We start from the raw sequence: 18310 nt of genomic DNA, 5'->3' as shown, positions 1-18310 counted from the left end.
TTATTATTTTTAATTGTTTTTAATATTCATTTTAATATTTTTATTATAATTGTTAATTAATTTTATTTCTTTACCGACTGCTGTACTCATATGGTTTGACACAATGTTTATGCCCATATTAAAAAAAGAAAAAAAAGTAAATATACATATAATAATAAACGAGTAAGAAAGAGATAAAAAATATTCGACCAATGACGTCACTTCCCAGTCAAACGTGGCGGCCACGAACAGACAGGGAAGGTAGGAGTGGCCGTCTGTCGATCTGTCAAGTTGCTCATTTTATTTTTCAGCTTAATAATAAATACTATTTGTTTATTAAATTAATATTATTATTATAAACAGTTTATTAGTGAATATATTGTGTTATTAATTAAAAAATATATTATTTTTTGTTTTTAATAATGTCGTCCTCTGGGGATTTTGGTAATCCATTGAGAAAATTTAAGCTTGTCTTTCTTGGTGAACAAAGTGGTAAGCTAAATATTTATCATCATTATTATTATTATTATTATTATTATTGTTATATTTATTTCAATGAAATTATTAGTTGATGGATCAATATTGTCAATGTGATTATCAATGTTTATTATTATTCATGGAATTTTATTAAAATTTATAATTATTATGAGCTTTTTTTCTCCTTGACTCGACAAACTATATACATTTTTTAAGTTGTCATGTTCGAGGTTATAAATCGATATGGTCCGAGTCACTTTGTCTACTCAGTATTTTATTTTATTTTATTTTTTATATCTTTAATCTTTTTATTATAATAAATATTGTCCATCATTGATATTTTTTATAATCATTATTTCAATAAATAATAATTGACAAAAAAACATTTTTTTTTTCTTTTTGTTTTTATAATTTTGTAGTTTTATTTGAAGTATGGATTTTTTAATTTCATTATACATTGATGATGATAATGGCTCATGAGTGAAAGTAAATTATTACTTTCTCATGTGAATTTAATTTTTTTTTAAAACATGAAAGTCTGTGTCAATATGAAGTGGGCATGTAATATATGATAATGATCCTGGCAGAGACACAGAAAAAAAAATATACATTCTTTTTTTCTTTATTTATTCATCACCCACAAGTTTCAATAAAAATTCAAATTTAGACATTGATAATTTACATTTATTCTTTTCATATAGAAAAATATTATTTACAATAAATAAATAATAATAATAATTTAAATTTTCAGTTGGTAAAACATCACTTATTACTCGTTTCATGTATGACAGCTTTGACAACACGTATCAGGTGAATTATAAATTTAATTTAGCATTAAATTAATTTATTTGTTAAACTTAATTAATTATAAATATATTTTCTTTTTTATTTATCAAATTACAGGCAACAATAGGAATCGATTTTCTAAGCAAAACTATGTATCTTGAGGACAGAACTGTTAGATTACAGCTTTGGGATACAGCTGGACAAGAAAGGTTTTTAATTAATTAAATTAAAATAGAAAATTTAATTAATTTTGAGTTGATAATTGATTTATTAATTATTTATTTAGATTTAGAAGTTTAATTCCCAGCTACATTAGAGATTCGACTGTTGCTGTTGTCGTTTATGATATAACCAGTATGTTATTTTGATTAATAAATATAGGTATATATTAAAATTAATAATTGTAAATTAATTGTTTATAATTAATATAACAGATGCAAATTCATTTCATCAAACATCCAAGTGGATTGATGATGTACGAACGGAAAGAGGCAGTGATGTTATTATCATGTTAGTTGGCAACAAAACAGATTTAAGTGATAAGCGACAAGTGTCAACTGAAGATGGTGAACGCAAAGCTAAGGAACTTAATGTTATGTTTATTGAAACAAGTGCTAAAGCTGGTTACAATGTGAAGCAGGTAATTTATTTTTTAAAATTAATCAGTAAAACTTTTAAGCTTTTTATATTTTTACTTTTTTATGATTATTTTTGTTATTTAGCTCTTCAGAAGGGTTGCTGCTGCTCTTCCAGGCATGGACTCAACAGAAAATAAGCCACCAGAAGACAGTATCCTTTTTAAAATTAAAATACTATTTTTAAAAATGTTGCATGTTTTTAATTTTAAATTTTCAATATAATTATTTAAAAATTCCAGATAATTTCGAATAACAATTCATCATTTTTTTTTGTTTTTTTCTTCTCTATTTTCGGCACACATTTTTTATTCAAATTTCGAGAAAAAAAAACAATCATAATTCATCAACTTTTTTTTAAATTTTGAATTAATTAAATTTAATTTTTAATCGCGAGTGTATTTTTAATTTTATAATTTTAATTTATTTTGTGTTTTCCTTAATTTTTTTTTTTTCTTTAAAACCTGTAGTGCAAGAAGTAGTTCTCAAGGACACACCAATTGAACTGAAAGCGTCGGAGAGCAGTTGTGCATGCTAAATCAAGAGCATTTTCTAAATGATAGATGAAAATATGATAAAAAAAAAAAATAAGAAAATTTTAATTTAATTTATTTACGATAATGAAATTCTTTTTATTTTTTTTTTTTTTGTGTGCAGATTGAACTGAGATACTTTTACTCAGTGTAAGCTTGTGTTCTGTTATTTTTTTATTTATTTAATTTTTGTTTTCATTTTGCAACACGATACATGATTGATATATGACAAATCATTGTTTTCATTAATGTGATACAATTTTTTTTAAAATGATCGTTATTATCTCACAACATCTACATACAACGAATAACAATAAAATTATATCCCACGATATTTATTGATTGTTTATTAAATAATATTACAAGTGATATAATTCAAATACATATTAAATTATTCACATTAAAAAAAAAAAACAAATCACAATTATAAATGTCACTTGATCGTCCCCTGTTGCATTTAATCTTGCTCATAATCGTAATAATAATAATATTTATTGATAAAATTTCGGTATTTAAAAGCAGTTTATATAATAAATAATTAAATGAAAAATATGTTTTAAAAAGCTCACAATTATTATTTCATTTTTATCTAAAATTAAGTACAATAAATAGCAATAAGAGTGCTTTTGTTGATTTGATTGATTAAAAATTCAACATAAAAAAAAGACTTAGGGCTGTAACTGATAAGGTATTTAAATAAAAACAATTCGTGCTAATGAAAATATATTTATATTGATATTTAATTATTATAAATTATAACAATGGACTTTGAGGGATAAACACTGATTCATACAACACAGAAAAAATTTTTTTTTAAAACATAAAAACTAGTTAATTAAAAGGGTGAATTCATTGTATTTTAGCTTGTCACTTTTTTTTTTTTTAATTAATTTTGTGCTCATTAAAAAATAAAAAGAAAACAAGTCATATTTTGACTAAAAAATTGAATGAATTAAAAACACAATATTTCATAAAGCGAAAAAAATAAAGTTGTAAATAATTTCAATGTTGGGAATATGGATGATAAAAAAAAAAAAAAGAAAAATACATTTAAATGTAGGTAGTATTTATGTCATGTCACTTTTGTTAATTCATATTATTGTAATCTTTTTATTTGTATTAAAAAATTAAAACTACCAAGGCACAGGTTTTAGTATTGTTTTGTATATTTTTATTTTAAAATGAAATAAAAAATTGTCATTGCTGATGAAAATACATATGTAAAAGACCTTAACAATAATAATGAAAATCACAGCTGTCGACTTGCAGAATCAATCACCAATGCAGAATGGCTCTACTGAAGGTGAAGGTGGTTGCATTTGCTAGGATGAATAATAATAATGCAGGTCAATAATTATTTGTTGACAAAACGAACCAGTTAACTCTACAAAATTCATGATTAACATGATTATTAAATATAATCATGTTTTTTATTTAATTAATTTGTCTTAATTTAATTAAACAAAAGAAAAAAAAAAAGTTAACTTTAAAAACTTACAGTGCAATTTAAATCTGAAATGAAAAATATAAATTTAAAAAAAAACTAATAAATAGTAGGAAAAATTGAATATCGTTTAAGTGTGCTTGTGCGGTTTTTTAGCAAAAAAAAAAACAAACAAACTAAAAATAATAATAAAAAAAATGTGCAATTTTGCTTGTTAAAAAAAATTTATTGTAAAAGTTGTCTGATACATTTGTCTTCGAAACGATTAAGTAATTTATAATGGTTTTATTATTAATTTTAAAAATTTTAAAACTAACAACAGTAAGAATAATTTTTTGTATTTTATTTTTTAATTTATATTATTAACGATATTGTTTTGTTTAAATTTATTACTACCGATTTTTACTTTTTATTTATTTCGTTTATATTTTTTCCACGATTTACAACGGTTTTGTTTTTTTGTGTAAAAATAAAAATAAGATATGAAATTTATCGTTACAAATGTATCACAATTGTTGGGCACTTTTTTTTTTTTTTTTGTTTGCCTAAGAGACGCATAAAGATGCACGCTGATAAATTGTCACAATATTTGCGCAATGTCAAGAGATAAAAATATAAAATAAAAATGACAAAAATAGTCACACACTTTTTGAGTGAAATCAATTAAAAATTTTGTTACAATATTAATCTAAGAGACTGAATGTTTTTTCATATTTTCAACAAACCAGTATGTAGTTATTGAGAATTTATTTAAATAATTCGTTATTATTATTATCCAAGATAATATAATGATTAAATGTTTTTTTTTAATTTTAAATACACAAAGTGTATAGCTTTATTTAATTATTTTTAATTTTTCTATATTGAATATAACGAAAATCACAGTCTGTGAAAAATAATAATCATCTGTGATCGGTGTAAGCTTGAAGAAAAAAATTAAAGAAAAATAGACTAAATAAAATTAAAAACACCAATATGCTTGCGTAAATTCAACAAATATTTGCACTTTTTTAACTGTGCAAATGAATAAATAATTAAAAATAAAACATAATCCATTAGTAATCCAAATTTTGATAAATAATTATAAAAAAAAAAAATCCATTGTCGTTGATTTTCAACAATAGCTATTATTTTAGATTTTCTCACAGCCAAGTAAACTTCAAATCTAAAAAAAACGAAAAGCTTTAATTAAAAAAAAAACAAAAGCTTTCAACTTGTAATTTTTAAAACCATCGAGACATTAAAAAACGAAAATATTTTTCATTTAAAAAAACTAAATTTAGCTTGATTAAAAATAAAATGCACATCCGTAATATTTTATCAACTTTTTTTTCTATTATTTTTCAGGTAGATATATAGATTAAAAAAAAAATAATAAATGATAGATATTAATCCCTTAGCTTCGAGCAATAAATGTAGCGCACGCATATAAAAATATCAAACTGTTGTTTTTATCAGAACTATTTTTTTTTAATTATTATATTATTTCGATAAATGAAATAAAAAATTGTATGTATATCATTAATTTATTATTTATAAATTCAAGAAAATTATCAAAGAAAAATTGAATAAATAAATTGGCTTCATTGGCAACTGAATTTTTATTGAATTTTTATTATTTTTAGATAATAAAAAAAAAAGGAAAATGTGTGTTATTAATTGGAGTGACAAAACAATGATTTTGTGGATTAAAAAAATTAACTATCAATCATTATAATGGCTCATTTTTACTTTATTATAATATCAATTATATACAAACTCAAATTTCACATGTACATCATTAAATTTTTGTCTAAACACACCACTTGTCAATCTTAAATCTATTTTACAATTTTTTATTTTCAATTATTCTTGTCGTTTTTTTGTTTTTAAATTATTTTTTATTCATCTTGTTCATATTTCATTGATTTTCTCTCCATCAAAAAGATATTCTCAGTCAAATTCACTTAATAATATATTTATTTATTTATTATATTTATTTATTCTTTTTATTTACAATATAGAATATATCTATTTATAATAAATTAAACATTGGGAAATATCGTCAATTGAAATTGTCAATTTATGAAAAAAAAAATGATAGTAATTTTATTAAATTTATTATATATCAACAAAAAAAATTTAAATTATATTCGCATTATAAATTTTTTATTCAACTCTGTCAGTTTATTAAATTTTTTTTTTTTCATTATTGAACATTTTTAATTCATCTTTTATATCTACGAGTTGTTATTGAATACTTTGGCAGTATTTATTTTTTTTTCAATGTTGAAATATATAACTGTTTTTTTTTTATCGAGTAATAATATCTCCTATCTTTTGTTTATATTTATTTCGAATTTTTTTATCAATTGAGCATTTAGTGCTGATAAATAAATGCAAATATAAATCGAGGAGAGCGAAGCACTTTATAATAAATTATTATTTTTCATTTAACTGTACAGAATGTTGTTTTTTTTTTTTTTTATATTTTTTATTTAAAAAAATTTGTATTCAAGTCTTTATTTATTTATTAAATCATTGAAGCAACAACAACAGTGTTGGCCCCGTAAAATTTTTAATTATTTAAAATTAAATTAAAATAAATAATTTGATTTTAAAAATTTAATGCAATAAAATAAATAAACACTGTACATTTGAAAATAAAATAAAAATACATAAAAAGTTTTCAAATAAATTGTGCATTATAATATTTAAAAAAACAAAAACAACAAACAATAGTTCATTTTATAATATCTTCTGCGTTATTGACAGTAGCATTTGACTATTTTCACTCGAGTTATACAGTGCCCTGGTTCGACAAAAAATTCAACCAGGCATCGAAATAATTCTTTAAAAAGTTCAATAAATTTTCAAAGAACTACTCGAAAATTTAACAATGATCTTCCGTTTAACTGAACCAATTCAATCTTTCGGAATTTCGACTTTTAACAATTGTCTACATTTATCGTATAACTGTACAAAGAATCGTACTTGTCGTCGTTTGTTGAAAAACTTTTTCAAATTTCACATAGTTTAGCATTCAACTATACATTCAATACACACTGAAATCACTAGTATGTCACTCCCATATTTTTCATGTACATCCTCACACTCTTCCACAACACACCCATCAGACGATAAAATTTCCATATCAAATAGAAACTATTATTACTATTATTATTACTATTATTTGTTTCATTTTATTTAAACTTTTTTTTTTTTATTTTCTTTGTTAATATGATAAATGACATTCTTCACTTTCAATTTTATACAAACAAAAAAAAAAAAAAAAGAAAAACTGTCACTGAATTATTTTTTTGTGTCTTTATTAGTTAATTAATTAATTAATTAATTTTTTTTTCAAATCACTATAGGTACATGTTTTATAAACAGTGGTAAATTTAATATTTATAATAGTATAAATTTCATTTAATTCCACGTTAACTTCAAGATTATCTCATCAAACGAGTTATAAATAATAAATATAAAATGAAATATTAAAAAAGTCAGTCTACTCGCTGGATAATCACTTGTTTTTTAAATTTTAAATTTTAAATTTTTAACATATTAACAAATCACTAATCCGAGAACAGCCCTAAAGGCCGTTGTCCTAGAGTCAGACACGTAATTCTTCCATCATTTGTTGATGATTATGACTTTTTTTTAATGTACCAACACTAGACATTTGTAAACTTTCACCTGGTTGTAATTGATTTGGACTTATTATTAAATTTTGTCCACTTCCAGTTGTTGTTTTTGTTAATTTTGTATTTTTAGGTGGTGGTGGTGGCATTGGTACAAGACATGTTGTATTTTGTAAATCAGCAAAATCAGGTGGTGCCATGTGTTGTATATGATGACGTTCTGTTGGTGTTTTAGTATCAATATCACCACAAATATTATTTGGCATTGAACCATTTTCTTGACGTTTTTTTGGACATTGATGTTGACTTTTATCACGTTGATAATAAACACCAGCAAATATTAAAACATTTAAAATTAATAAACTACAACCAATTGCAATTGTAACACTTAATGCTGTTGAATATGCTGCAAAACCATCTTCTGGTTGTGTTGTTGTTTCTTCAAATGATAATTCACTTGGTGATGATGTTGTTGTATTGTGTGTTTTATCACTAATTGATTCAATTGTCGTTGCTTTTGTTGAACTTGGTATTCTTTGAATAAATTTTGGTGGTACCTTGATGAAAAAAAAAGAAAAGGAAATTAATTAATTTTATATTAAAGCACATATATTCATTTGATAAATAAAATATAAAATTACCTGCTCAGCATCAAGTAGATGATGAGATCTTGGTACATCATCTAGACCAGGCTTATGAAGATCAGGAACGAGATTTAACCAAAATGACAGTCTATGTGCTCTGTAATGATTTTTTAATTTGCTTTTTGTATCTGAAAATATAAAAATTAATTGTATTAATTTTAATATTTTATTATAAAAAAAGAAAAAAAATGTTTTCTATATTTTTTCATGATTAAAATTGTATATGAAATGAATGTTTATGTCCAAGAGTCAGGGTAAATGGTGTATATCGATTAAAGATATCAGATGCATTAAATTTCAATTGTACAATTGGAGCGTGAGAAGAAGGCACGCTTGTTGAGATGTAGAAACGAATGAGACTGGTTGGTTGGTTGTGAGTTAGTTGAAGGAAACAGCTTGAAACGAATGATGGCTCAAGGCCTCAGTTGGTTTTGTATACTTATATATACAGTTGTACAAGGGGTAAAAGAGAAAATTGTATTTGACGATACAAGAAAATGAGACAGACAATATCCTGGGGAGTTGCTTGATCGCTTGCTGATGGAGTAAAATAAATTGAATGCACAAAATAAAAAAATACAAATATAAATGAGATAAAAACTAAAAAGTTAAATTTATTATTATTTAATTAAAATATAAAAGTAAATGATGAAAAAAAATATATCAAGTCAATGAATAATTAAATTTTAAATATAATAAAGTTTATTTATTACCAAGACTAAGATAATTTTTATGAACAGCTTCATAAGGTGTCCAGACAATGTTTTTTAATTTAGTTCTTTCTGAACGTGATCCTGATACTTCTGTTGAGCCCTCATTTGGATTTCTGTAAGATTTAAAAAAACAAAAAATAAATCAAGTTAAAAGAAATAATAAACTTTATACAAGGTACAAATTATTTTTATTTTAAACTATAAGTTTCTTTAAAAAGTTTTGAGCAAATGTTAACATTTCCAAGTTTTATTTTTTTATTTTTGAACTTACCCAGTACGAGCAAAGTTTGTAAAGTACAGTATAATACTCTCTGACAATGTTATTTCAGCGCGAGTGTAGTTTTTTGGCCAATGAGACAGACCACCAATCAGTGGAGCACCAAAAAGATATGGTAGTTCTTCACCATGAATACATCCTTGTCTCTGAAACAAAAAATATATATATATATATATATAAATAAAACTTTATACTATTAGCTCAGTTTAAATATAATTTCCAAACGAATAAATATTCAACTAAATCAATAAATTGTTTTTTAATTTGTGTTGATATTTTATTTGTTCATTTTGTTCAAGTTTTTTTTTTTCACCTGGATGAGTTGATTTTTTTTTACTTTGATCATGAGTAAATATACTATTTTAATGAAAAAAATTTATTATTTATTATCATCTGGCACGAATTAATATCCGAGATATTGATTTGAAGAAAAATTTCTATAATAAAAAAGAAAATATAAAATTTAATATTTATTTAATTAATATTTTCAAATAGTTTTTATTTAAAATATAATTTATCTAAAATTATGGAAAATAATTATGTTATCTTGTTGTCGACATGTGTGTTGAATTAGTGACATATGGACTCCATGAAATTATAACTCAACGAGTTTCCAAGTTAGGTTGTAGCGAACCCTTGAATGGTTAAATAAATATCTCAAATACCTGGGGAAATGCCAGAAGGCTTTCAAGTGTCTCTGATGTGGCAAGCAATAGCAGCACATTATATAACATACAACTTGCTAAAAACACAAATTATATATGTATGAGTTTACATATATAACTGACTAATTTCAAAAATTTAAATTATTAATTTTATTCTATCTCAACCTTTTCAAATAAATATAAAACATGAAAAAAAATAAAACTTCAAAAGCTTTACTTTGTAAAACGAAAACTTTACCAATTTTTATGATTATATTTTTATTATTGAATATATTTTTCTGAAATCCCATGGCTTTTCCACAATGTATATTTGAAAATTTCAAGTTTTCAATATTTGTTGTTTCCTTGATGATGTATGTTTGCGACATTGGTAATACTACGGATGTTTATATAAATATATGTAAAAACCACTTCTTGAAAAATCCTTTGATCCAACAAAACATGTTGTTTTTATATTTTTTATATTTTTCTATTTATCCACAATTGCAAAAGAAAATAAAAATATATTCAAACAGATGCAAGCTTATTTCCGCTTGGCACGAAAAAAAATTGCTTCACATAAGAACAGTTGCTTTATATTCGGAAGGAAACTGGTTCATATGCCAGTCTTTTCCATCATGTATTTCATATATCACTTTACTCGAGAACATCTCAACAAGAATTTTCATATTATTTTTTATATTTTAAAATAAAAATAATTTTTATCTTTTATATTACGACTGAACTTGAATATAAAATATGATTTTAATGTCAAGACAATTAACACAATAAACATAAATTGATTTATCATATATATAAATTTAAGATAGTTAATTAAATTTTGATTTTGAATGATTAATGTTTATGTCGTATATTATCGATAAGAGTTTTGGACGTTTAATTAATTTGTATATGTCAAGATGTAGGCGGTGGCTGGGAGTTCAGTGATGTGATACATTGCAACGCTCCATCGCTTCATTTCGAGGATATATGTACATTGGTATGTATGTATATATTGTGTGTGGGAGGGTATGGGATCTGAAGGAAAGAGGGAGTCAAGAGATGGAAGAATAACGAGAAGGGTTGTACAGAAATGGTATGGTGAATTCAGTATAAGGGGAGTCTGGCTAACTTTCGACGATCAGATAACTGTATGAGTAACGGTTCGGTACATTAGATCGTTGTGAAATCGGGAGTTAGGCATCCGGCGTATTGCAATCTTACCCCTCTCCACCAATAAACGGGGTCATGAAATAGGAAGCAAGGAAATTAGCCGGGAAATGAGCAGGACGTGAATTCGAAGAACACTTTTACCCCGGAAACCAAAAAACAAGCTCAAGATATTGATAACATTTTTTACAATTAATTTTCTTTTCTTTTTTTTTCATATTTTTCAATTTTCATCTCATCCAGTTTGTTGAGTTAATGGATTTTTATATATATTTTGCCTTTTTAAGAAATTGATAATTAATATATTTAATGAAAGAAATAATTACCTGTGGATAGTCACCGTATTTAGTTTGATAATCAAATACATAAAGATATGAATTTCTACGTGATTGACTGTGAAGATCAGCTGTTCTTGTTGCTGGTGCAACTGTATTTGCATCACCAAGTGCCTCCAATGTTTCATCCCTTAAAATAATATTCATAAATTATTATTATATTGACATTAACAATACACATTTTAATATAGCTAATTTATTATTAATTTATTTTGTAGGTGATAATCATTAAAGGTTAATTGAGCTCATAATAGTTTAGTAGTCTTGACGTTGTAATTCAAAAGTTTTTTCATTTTAATTAGCAATGAGAGTGTATATATAAGTGGAGAATGAAAAAGTAAAAAAAAAAAATTAAATACAAGAATTAAATGTGGCTAGTAAATATAAAAAGTTTTTAAATTTATTCTGTAACTGGTTTAACACTAAAGTACTAGAATAAAATTATAACGTTGAGTTTATAGAATTTGAAGTTGGTTTTTTTCTTTTTTTTTTATATTTCAAATTTTATTTCTTGCCTCAAGTAAAAAAAAAAAATAAAATAAATATGTATGTAGTATATATTGTAAAAAAAATATGAAAATTGTAAATGTAAATTTTGTATATAGATTTTTTTTTTTCGTATATTTTTATGAAATATTTAAATAATTTTTTATACCTGATGTTGACAGGATGCTGTACAGGTCTTTCCCAGTCAGTATATTCATTTATAATTGTTGCTAAAATTTCAGGCTGATGGTAAGTATATGTATTTCTAACAAATTCACGAAGTATTTTAGTACGCCTGTCAGCTTCCATTCCATACTGTGCATCATCAGCTGTTAGTGAAAAAAATGCTTCTGATCTAACTACACCAACAATCAAATCATATCTGCAAGTAAAAAGACAATAAATTCTCTATTAATTATTTTTAAATAAATGAAAAAAAAATAATAAATATTCATGTTTATTAAAAATGAAATCCAATTAATTTTATTTCGTAAAATATTTCTATCAAAATTATATCGATATAAATATACTATTTATTTATTAAAATAAAAATAATTTTTTTTATTTATTTATTTTTTTAACTACGATTCAGTAATGAGTTTCTAGTGTGTATTTTCAAATATCGTTGTTGTTTTTTCCGGGTGTCTCATATCCCACGATAGGGTTAAAAAACAGCCAAACAATTTTTTTTATTTTTTTTTTGTTGCATTTTCCTATCCTCTTGCTAAACCAACCAATAGCAACAACATCATGTACACTATATATACATCAACTAGTACGAGAAAAGTGATGTTCAATTTTAGAGACTCTGTTTGACTTTTACACAAACTAAAAAAAATAAATATAAAAATAACAACAATATAGGATTGTACAGTAAACGTTTTATATATAATAAAAGCCGGTGAATTTCAATCAAGGGATTTCAATAGTTTACATGTGCTGTTGTTGTTGTTGTTGTTGTCGTTGTTATATATATATATTTTATTTTATTTCTCAAGTTGTAAATTGTTATTTCAATTTTCCTAAATACTAGCATAAAGTTTGTTTTTTTATTTTAAATAGCACACAATTTCTTTGTATCTAGTTTTTCTTTTGTTTTATAAATATTTTGTAATTTTTTACTAATGATAATGTTGTGGATATTTTGCATTATAATATGATAATAATAATTTGACTTTGTAACCTTTTATCTTGAGGTTAAAGTCTCTAGATTGTTATGTCATATTTTGTAAACTTGTAGAATACAAATTAATTTCGGGCAAAGATTATAACAACGACGAAAACGACAAAGTGGTGGAATGTATGTATATATGAAGGGAGAATATGTTATCCGAGAAAATTACTCGTGCTCAACAGTAGGTACAATATGTACACATGCATAAATGGCCCGAAGGATATAATATGTTATTACAAATATAATTTCCGTTATTGTATTTTGTCGTAATCAAATATTTTACGAGTTTTGTTAGAATAACATTGTTTACTTTTTTTTTTTTCATTGTTATACTTTATTAAGTTTCTTTTTTTTTTTTTCTCTCTTATCCAATTTTTCTGCAAACACTGCAAATAGTAATTATATTTTTATTACGAAATATATATATTTAAAAGTTTTTCTCATTTATGCATTATCAAGAATTACTGTGTAATTATATTCATATATTTAAATGAAGATTTGTAAATTTTTTTTTTCATTTTTTTTTTTGTCACCAACAGTTTTTTGTACACATTGAAATAAAGAATGACAATAATTCTTTTATCGTTAAATTTTATATATATTTTGATCATACAGTCTGTTAGACTCAAGAGTACCCATTTTTTTTTCTCTAAATTTATATATTTTTTAATCTCAAAAATTTTTTCATCACATATATGAACATTCGAGTGTCTTTATTTTTTTGTTTAAACTTCGGTGGTTTTTTTTTTTGCGTCCCTGAGGACTAGTACCTTTCAAAAAGAAGGTGGATATATTCAAATAAAAATAAAATTCACAAATAAAAAAAATATATAAAATAAAAAAAATCCTTTGTGAGGCAAATTTGCTTCGTTTAGCATTATAACAAGATATTCTCGTTTGGTTTTTGCTATCATGCGAAATAGCCTCATACATCATCCAAAACGCAATTTTATTTTCTCTTTTTTAGACATGCGTATGTTAGCCTAGGATTTACTCAAGGATTTATTTTTAATAGTTTTTTTTTTTTGTTATAAAAGATAGAGGCTTGTTTTTATTTTTTAAATTTTCATATTCATTTTTTTTTTTTTTTTTTTTTTGCAACAAAATCTCATGTGAAATAATTTATGTAGTTGCGGATATTTCGTTTAAATTTTCTTTTTGTTTGTACAATGTCATATGTAATTTATATTTTTGTAAATAAATTTTAAGGATATAATAAAAATTAAAATCAAGCGTTGAATTATAAAATTAATAAAAAATGTTAATGAAATCACAGAGTGGATATTCAGTTGTCCTTGGCATGTGGCTAATTTTAGTTCAGTTTACTCTGGCACACCAGAGACATTTACCCAACGATTCCCTGTGCTTCGTATCATAATGGAAGCTTATTAACTTTTACGATAGTAACCACAGTCTACTTCTACATACTTTTACCAGCATTTTAACATTAAATAGTTTTATAAACCCATATACAAAATGACTAAAAAAATACACACCAATTTTAATACCTCTCGATTTTATACAGTCAATGTGGCCTTAACACTAAAATATATTCCATCCACGTTTTTTTTAATAACATTTTTAATTTTAATTATTGTTCTTCTCGTAACAACAAATATACATATATAAATATATAAATAGAATCTATTTTAAATTCCATCTCATACATGTATTGTTAAAAAATTCAATCCAACCATTGTCTATTCATAAAACTCGTTACTTTAACAATTAAGACTTGGACTAAATTGCCAAATTCCATTGCCAAGTTAATGTTCATTGTTATTTTTCTCTCATTTTTATTATTTTTTAATTTTTCATTCTTTCTATTTTTCATTTTTACTATTTTTTATCATCATCAATTATTTCTCATCAATGAATCAATTATTCTCATGTAGTAATTAACATTCATCAATAAACTCATTGTTAATTTGCTTGAAAATTATATATATTGTATATATAATTATCTAATACAATAATTAATAATTAATATAATGTATCTTGTGAATTGTAATATAGATGTAAAGGTATATATAAATTTTAGCTCGATAAATAGATTGAATCAATGAGAAATATCAAACTAAAGGACAATAGATTCCATTTGTCGTCAACTGTTAACACACAGTCTGATAGCCATAATGGGATTTTGTGGTTGTTCATTATTTCAAACACGTACAGGAACTCTGACTGTGTCACAACTTTAATTGCCAGTCTCTCTTGTCTATATATGGTCTCGTACTTTTGTGTCTTTCAAGCTTGTAAAGCCAGTCAAGTTAACTCTATTCGACATGTTTCATTGCATATTCAGCAATCTCAATCGATTTTTCTTTTTTTTTTTTCATCTTTATATTATAAAAAATTTTTTAATGGTCAATTATAGGATGAAATTAATTTTTTTTTCTTCTGTCACAAGGTTCTACTGATAATAATTAAAATTATAATGTTATTAAAATTTTGCTTAAAGATATTTAATTAATCTTTAAATTGGAAAAAATTAAATTAAATTTAAAGTGATGATAATTCAACATAAAATTATGATAAATAGTTATTACAATTTTTAGTTTATTTAATTTGGCATACCTTGATAATTTAGCAATGACATCTTTCCTGAGAAGTATATTATTTAGTGTATTGATTGTATCAACTTGTAGTGTAAAGTCGTGATCATCTGGGTCACCAGGATCAATAACAACACCATCTATACTTGGACCAAATGCTGGAGCAAATGAAAGTCCTCTTATTGGGACGGACATGAGACTTTCAACTGGTACATCACGCAAACATCGCAACAATGATTGTGGATCATGGGCAACCTGTAGAATAATCATAAAAATAAATATATTAAATTTAATATTACTTTTGTCGTTTGCATCGGTTTTAGCTTTACTCTATTTTTTTTTTTTCATTTTTTTAATATCTTTTTAAAGTTAGATATAGTAATAGACATTTAAAGTTCATATTTTCAATAACAATATATTATTTTATGTTGAAAATATTTCTATATTATTAAAGACAAATTATTATAATATTTTATGTGTACATGATTTATTTATCAATCTACAACATATGAATCAAGAGATATTGAAAAATATAATGCACATCGATCAATTCAGTGTGGGAATTTAAAAATAAATAAAATAAATAAAAAAAAAATAAATACGATGAGAATAAGCTGTCGATGAGATAAAAAAATATACACTATATAAATATATGCATTCAGTTGCAATCTATACAATTTCTCTTATCCCTTTTTGCTTCTCATTTCCACACTGACATGTTGCTTGTACATGCAAACATATCCCATTTTATTCATCTCTTTTCTTCACGTATGTATACTCTAGCTTTTCAACATCAGCATCACGAGAATTCTATGAATGAAAAAAAAAATAAAATAAAAATAAAACCGTGTAGGGAAATCAAACCACGGTATTTCTCAGTGTATGTACATTTAACTATTCACATGGTGAATTTTCAACTAGTCATCACCATCAAACAACAGACAAATCATGATAAAATATAAAATACACATTGATCTTTTGGAAATAAATAGTTTAGTATCAATATGATTATTATTGTAAAATTATTTTAAATCAATTTGATTATTTTGTTTAATTGTTTGTTTGTTTTTTTAGTTAAAATTTAAAGTTAACTTGAATTATAAATTTATATGATTAAAATAACGTAATTATTAGATTTATTTATATGGATTTTGTTTATGAGCATTGAAATGAAAACATTGTATTCAACCGATTAATTTATGTCGATCAATTCATCCTCGATTAATGCCACCGTTTTCAATCGAGTTCATTCTCGATGTTGGTTTGGCTCAGTGCACTGAATACCGAGAATCCACAAATATGTTTCAATCGAGTGGAGTAGACAAACTTTATCATCAATCTGATATTTTATTGCTGTTATTATTATTATTTATATTTTAAACTATCTGTTTGTTTGTTACATGATTGCAGATAGTTATTTTGTCATTTAGAAAAATTTAATAATAATTATCATGTAAATTTAAAAAATTATTTTCAGTATTTACAAATTTTTTTTTGTCTGGATAATAAAGTTCATGTTGACTAGTAAATTCTTGATGAGTTTATGGAGTTTTTATTTCATCACAAGATTATTTTTTCTTTTTCATCTCAAGAATAAAATGTCTAGAATTTTAATTGGTTATTTTTAAATTTAATTTTATTAATAATATAGATGAAAATATTTACCGGTGAACAGTTGAGATGTCTTGCAACTTGCATTGCATAATTTGAAGCTCCTCTAACTAAAGCCCAGGGTGATAGTGCACTACCTGACATGAGAATTCCCCGATGAAATAAAAGACCTGAAATATATAAAAAATTTATTATTATTATTTGCATTAAATATACATCAATGCATATGCAAATTAGTGTTTGAATAATATAATAACAATCTTATTATGTTAATTATCAACAAGACAAATTTCTCACTGATAATATTAGAATATTTATATTTTTTTAAAAATAATATCTGATGGTATTAAATAACATACTAAAAATAAAATAAAACTTGGAAACAATTACTACCTTTTTGAGTAACTTCATTTTTTATATGCATAGTTTTATTATAATTATTTTATTCATTCTCATGTTGTATTGTGTTGTATATAACAAGCTCCTCATGAAACACTTTTATGACTCTCTGGCATTGTAAATTTTTTAAACAATAAAAAAAAATTCTTATATATAATTTTAATCGTCTCAACATGATTGTCAACTTGTAGTCAAAATACGTCACTCTCTTGAGGTCAAGGGGTTTTTCAAAATGTCATTAAATCTCTTCACCAACACAAAACAAAAAAAAAGGCAGAATAATATATTTAATTGGCTTTATTTATTTGTTTATTAGCGGCCATTATACTAATGACATAATTGCGTCATTAATTGTTGTGGCGCCATCTCTTTGTCAATTTATTAATTACATTAATTGTAAATTTACTTTTAAAATTTCGCGCGTTTTTTATTATCCCTGATTGGTTGTATGATTGACCAATTGAAAATACCGGTAATCCGCCGTTTTAGGTGCGTAGCTGTTCGTCCACCCCGCACCAGCGGGGGCAGATACTCCTTGTACGTTTTGGTGGAAGGATGTACGCTTTGCACTTCGTCATTTTCATAACTTTATAATTACCAATTAATCATAAAAAATATAATTATCTAATACTTTAAATTAAGATAATTAAGTGCGTATATTAAAAAGTGATAAAGTGATAATTAAAGCCAGTTATTTTAGTATGAAATTCTCTATGATGCTGCTGTTTCCTGCTGTTCTGTGCTGTTTCTTTGCTGACAAAAATATAATCCTGACTTGTTTATTTCTGTTTCAACGTATGTATTTTTATTTTTCCTATCTTT

The 18310-nt window shown here is 24.2% G+C and overlaps 2 protein-coding genes across 3 annotated transcripts in view; one reads left to right on the top strand and one right to left on the bottom strand.

The window, feature by feature from the left end:
* The first annotated feature begins 199 nt into the window (after nt 1-199).
* Nucleotides 200-4547, top strand: LOC122851395 (ras-related protein Rab6). 2 transcript variants are annotated; one of them, XM_044150576.1, is made up of 7 exons: nt 200-471; nt 1208-1266; nt 1360-1451; nt 1529-1596; nt 1677-1882; nt 1965-2031; nt 3666-4547. In XM_044150576.1, exons 1-7 carry the CDS (start codon nt 402-404, stop codon nt 3734-3736), a joined length of 633 nt encoding a protein of 210 aa, XP_044006511.1. In that variant the 5' UTR covers nt 200-401; the 3' UTR covers nt 3737-4547. The 2 variants fall into 2 exon arrangements, with proteins under 2 accessions (XP_044006511.1, XP_044006512.1); XM_044150577.1 differs by lacking the exon at nt 3666-4547 and adding an exon at nt 2348-3085.
* Nucleotides 4548-5571: 1024 nt separating this feature from the next.
* LOC122851388 (neuroligin-4, X-linked) overlaps nt 5572-18310 on the bottom strand; it is a 100679-nt gene continuing 87940 nt past the window's right edge. Inside the window, exons 4-11 of the mRNA XM_044150570.1 lie at nt 17144-17259; nt 15501-15733; nt 11919-12131; nt 11255-11393; nt 9109-9260; nt 8838-8950; nt 8122-8252; nt 5572-8037 (exon numbers count right to left, since the gene is read on the bottom strand). Of these exons, the coding sequence (XP_044006505.1) occupies nt 7453-8037; nt 8122-8252; nt 8838-8950; nt 9109-9260; nt 11255-11393; nt 11919-12131; nt 15501-15733; nt 17144-17259 (1682 nt within the window). The 3' untranslated portion in view covers nt 5572-7452. The remainder of the gene's footprint in view (nt 8038-8121; nt 8253-8837; nt 8951-9108; nt 9261-11254; nt 11394-11918; nt 12132-15500; nt 15734-17143; nt 17260-18310) is intronic.

Source organism: Aphidius gifuensis, linkage group LG3 (assembly GCF_014905175.1).
Source record: "Aphidius gifuensis isolate YNYX2018 linkage group LG3, ASM1490517v1, whole genome shotgun sequence".
Classification (NCBI taxonomy): domain Eukaryota; kingdom Metazoa; phylum Arthropoda; class Insecta; order Hymenoptera; family Braconidae; genus Aphidius; species Aphidius gifuensis.
Note: the sequence above shows the minus strand (reverse complement) of the source record. Positions and strands in the feature narration are given on the sequence as shown.

What these genes read in the sequence shown, in the direction of transcription:
- LOC122851395 (XM_044150576.1), top strand. Translation starts at nt 402, where the DNA reads ATGTCGTCCTCTGGGGATTTTGGTAATCCATTGAGAAAATTTAAGCTT. An exon ending in CTTTCTTGGTGAACAAAGTG is followed by an intron (nt 472 to 1,207) that starts GTAAGCTAAATA and finishes TTAAATTTTCAG; the next exon opens with TTGGTAAAACATCACTTATT. An exon ending in CTGGTTACAATGTGAAGCAG is followed by an intron (nt 1,883 to 1,964) that starts GTAATTTATTTT and finishes TTTGTTATTTAG; the next exon opens with CTCTTCAGAAGGGTTGCTGC.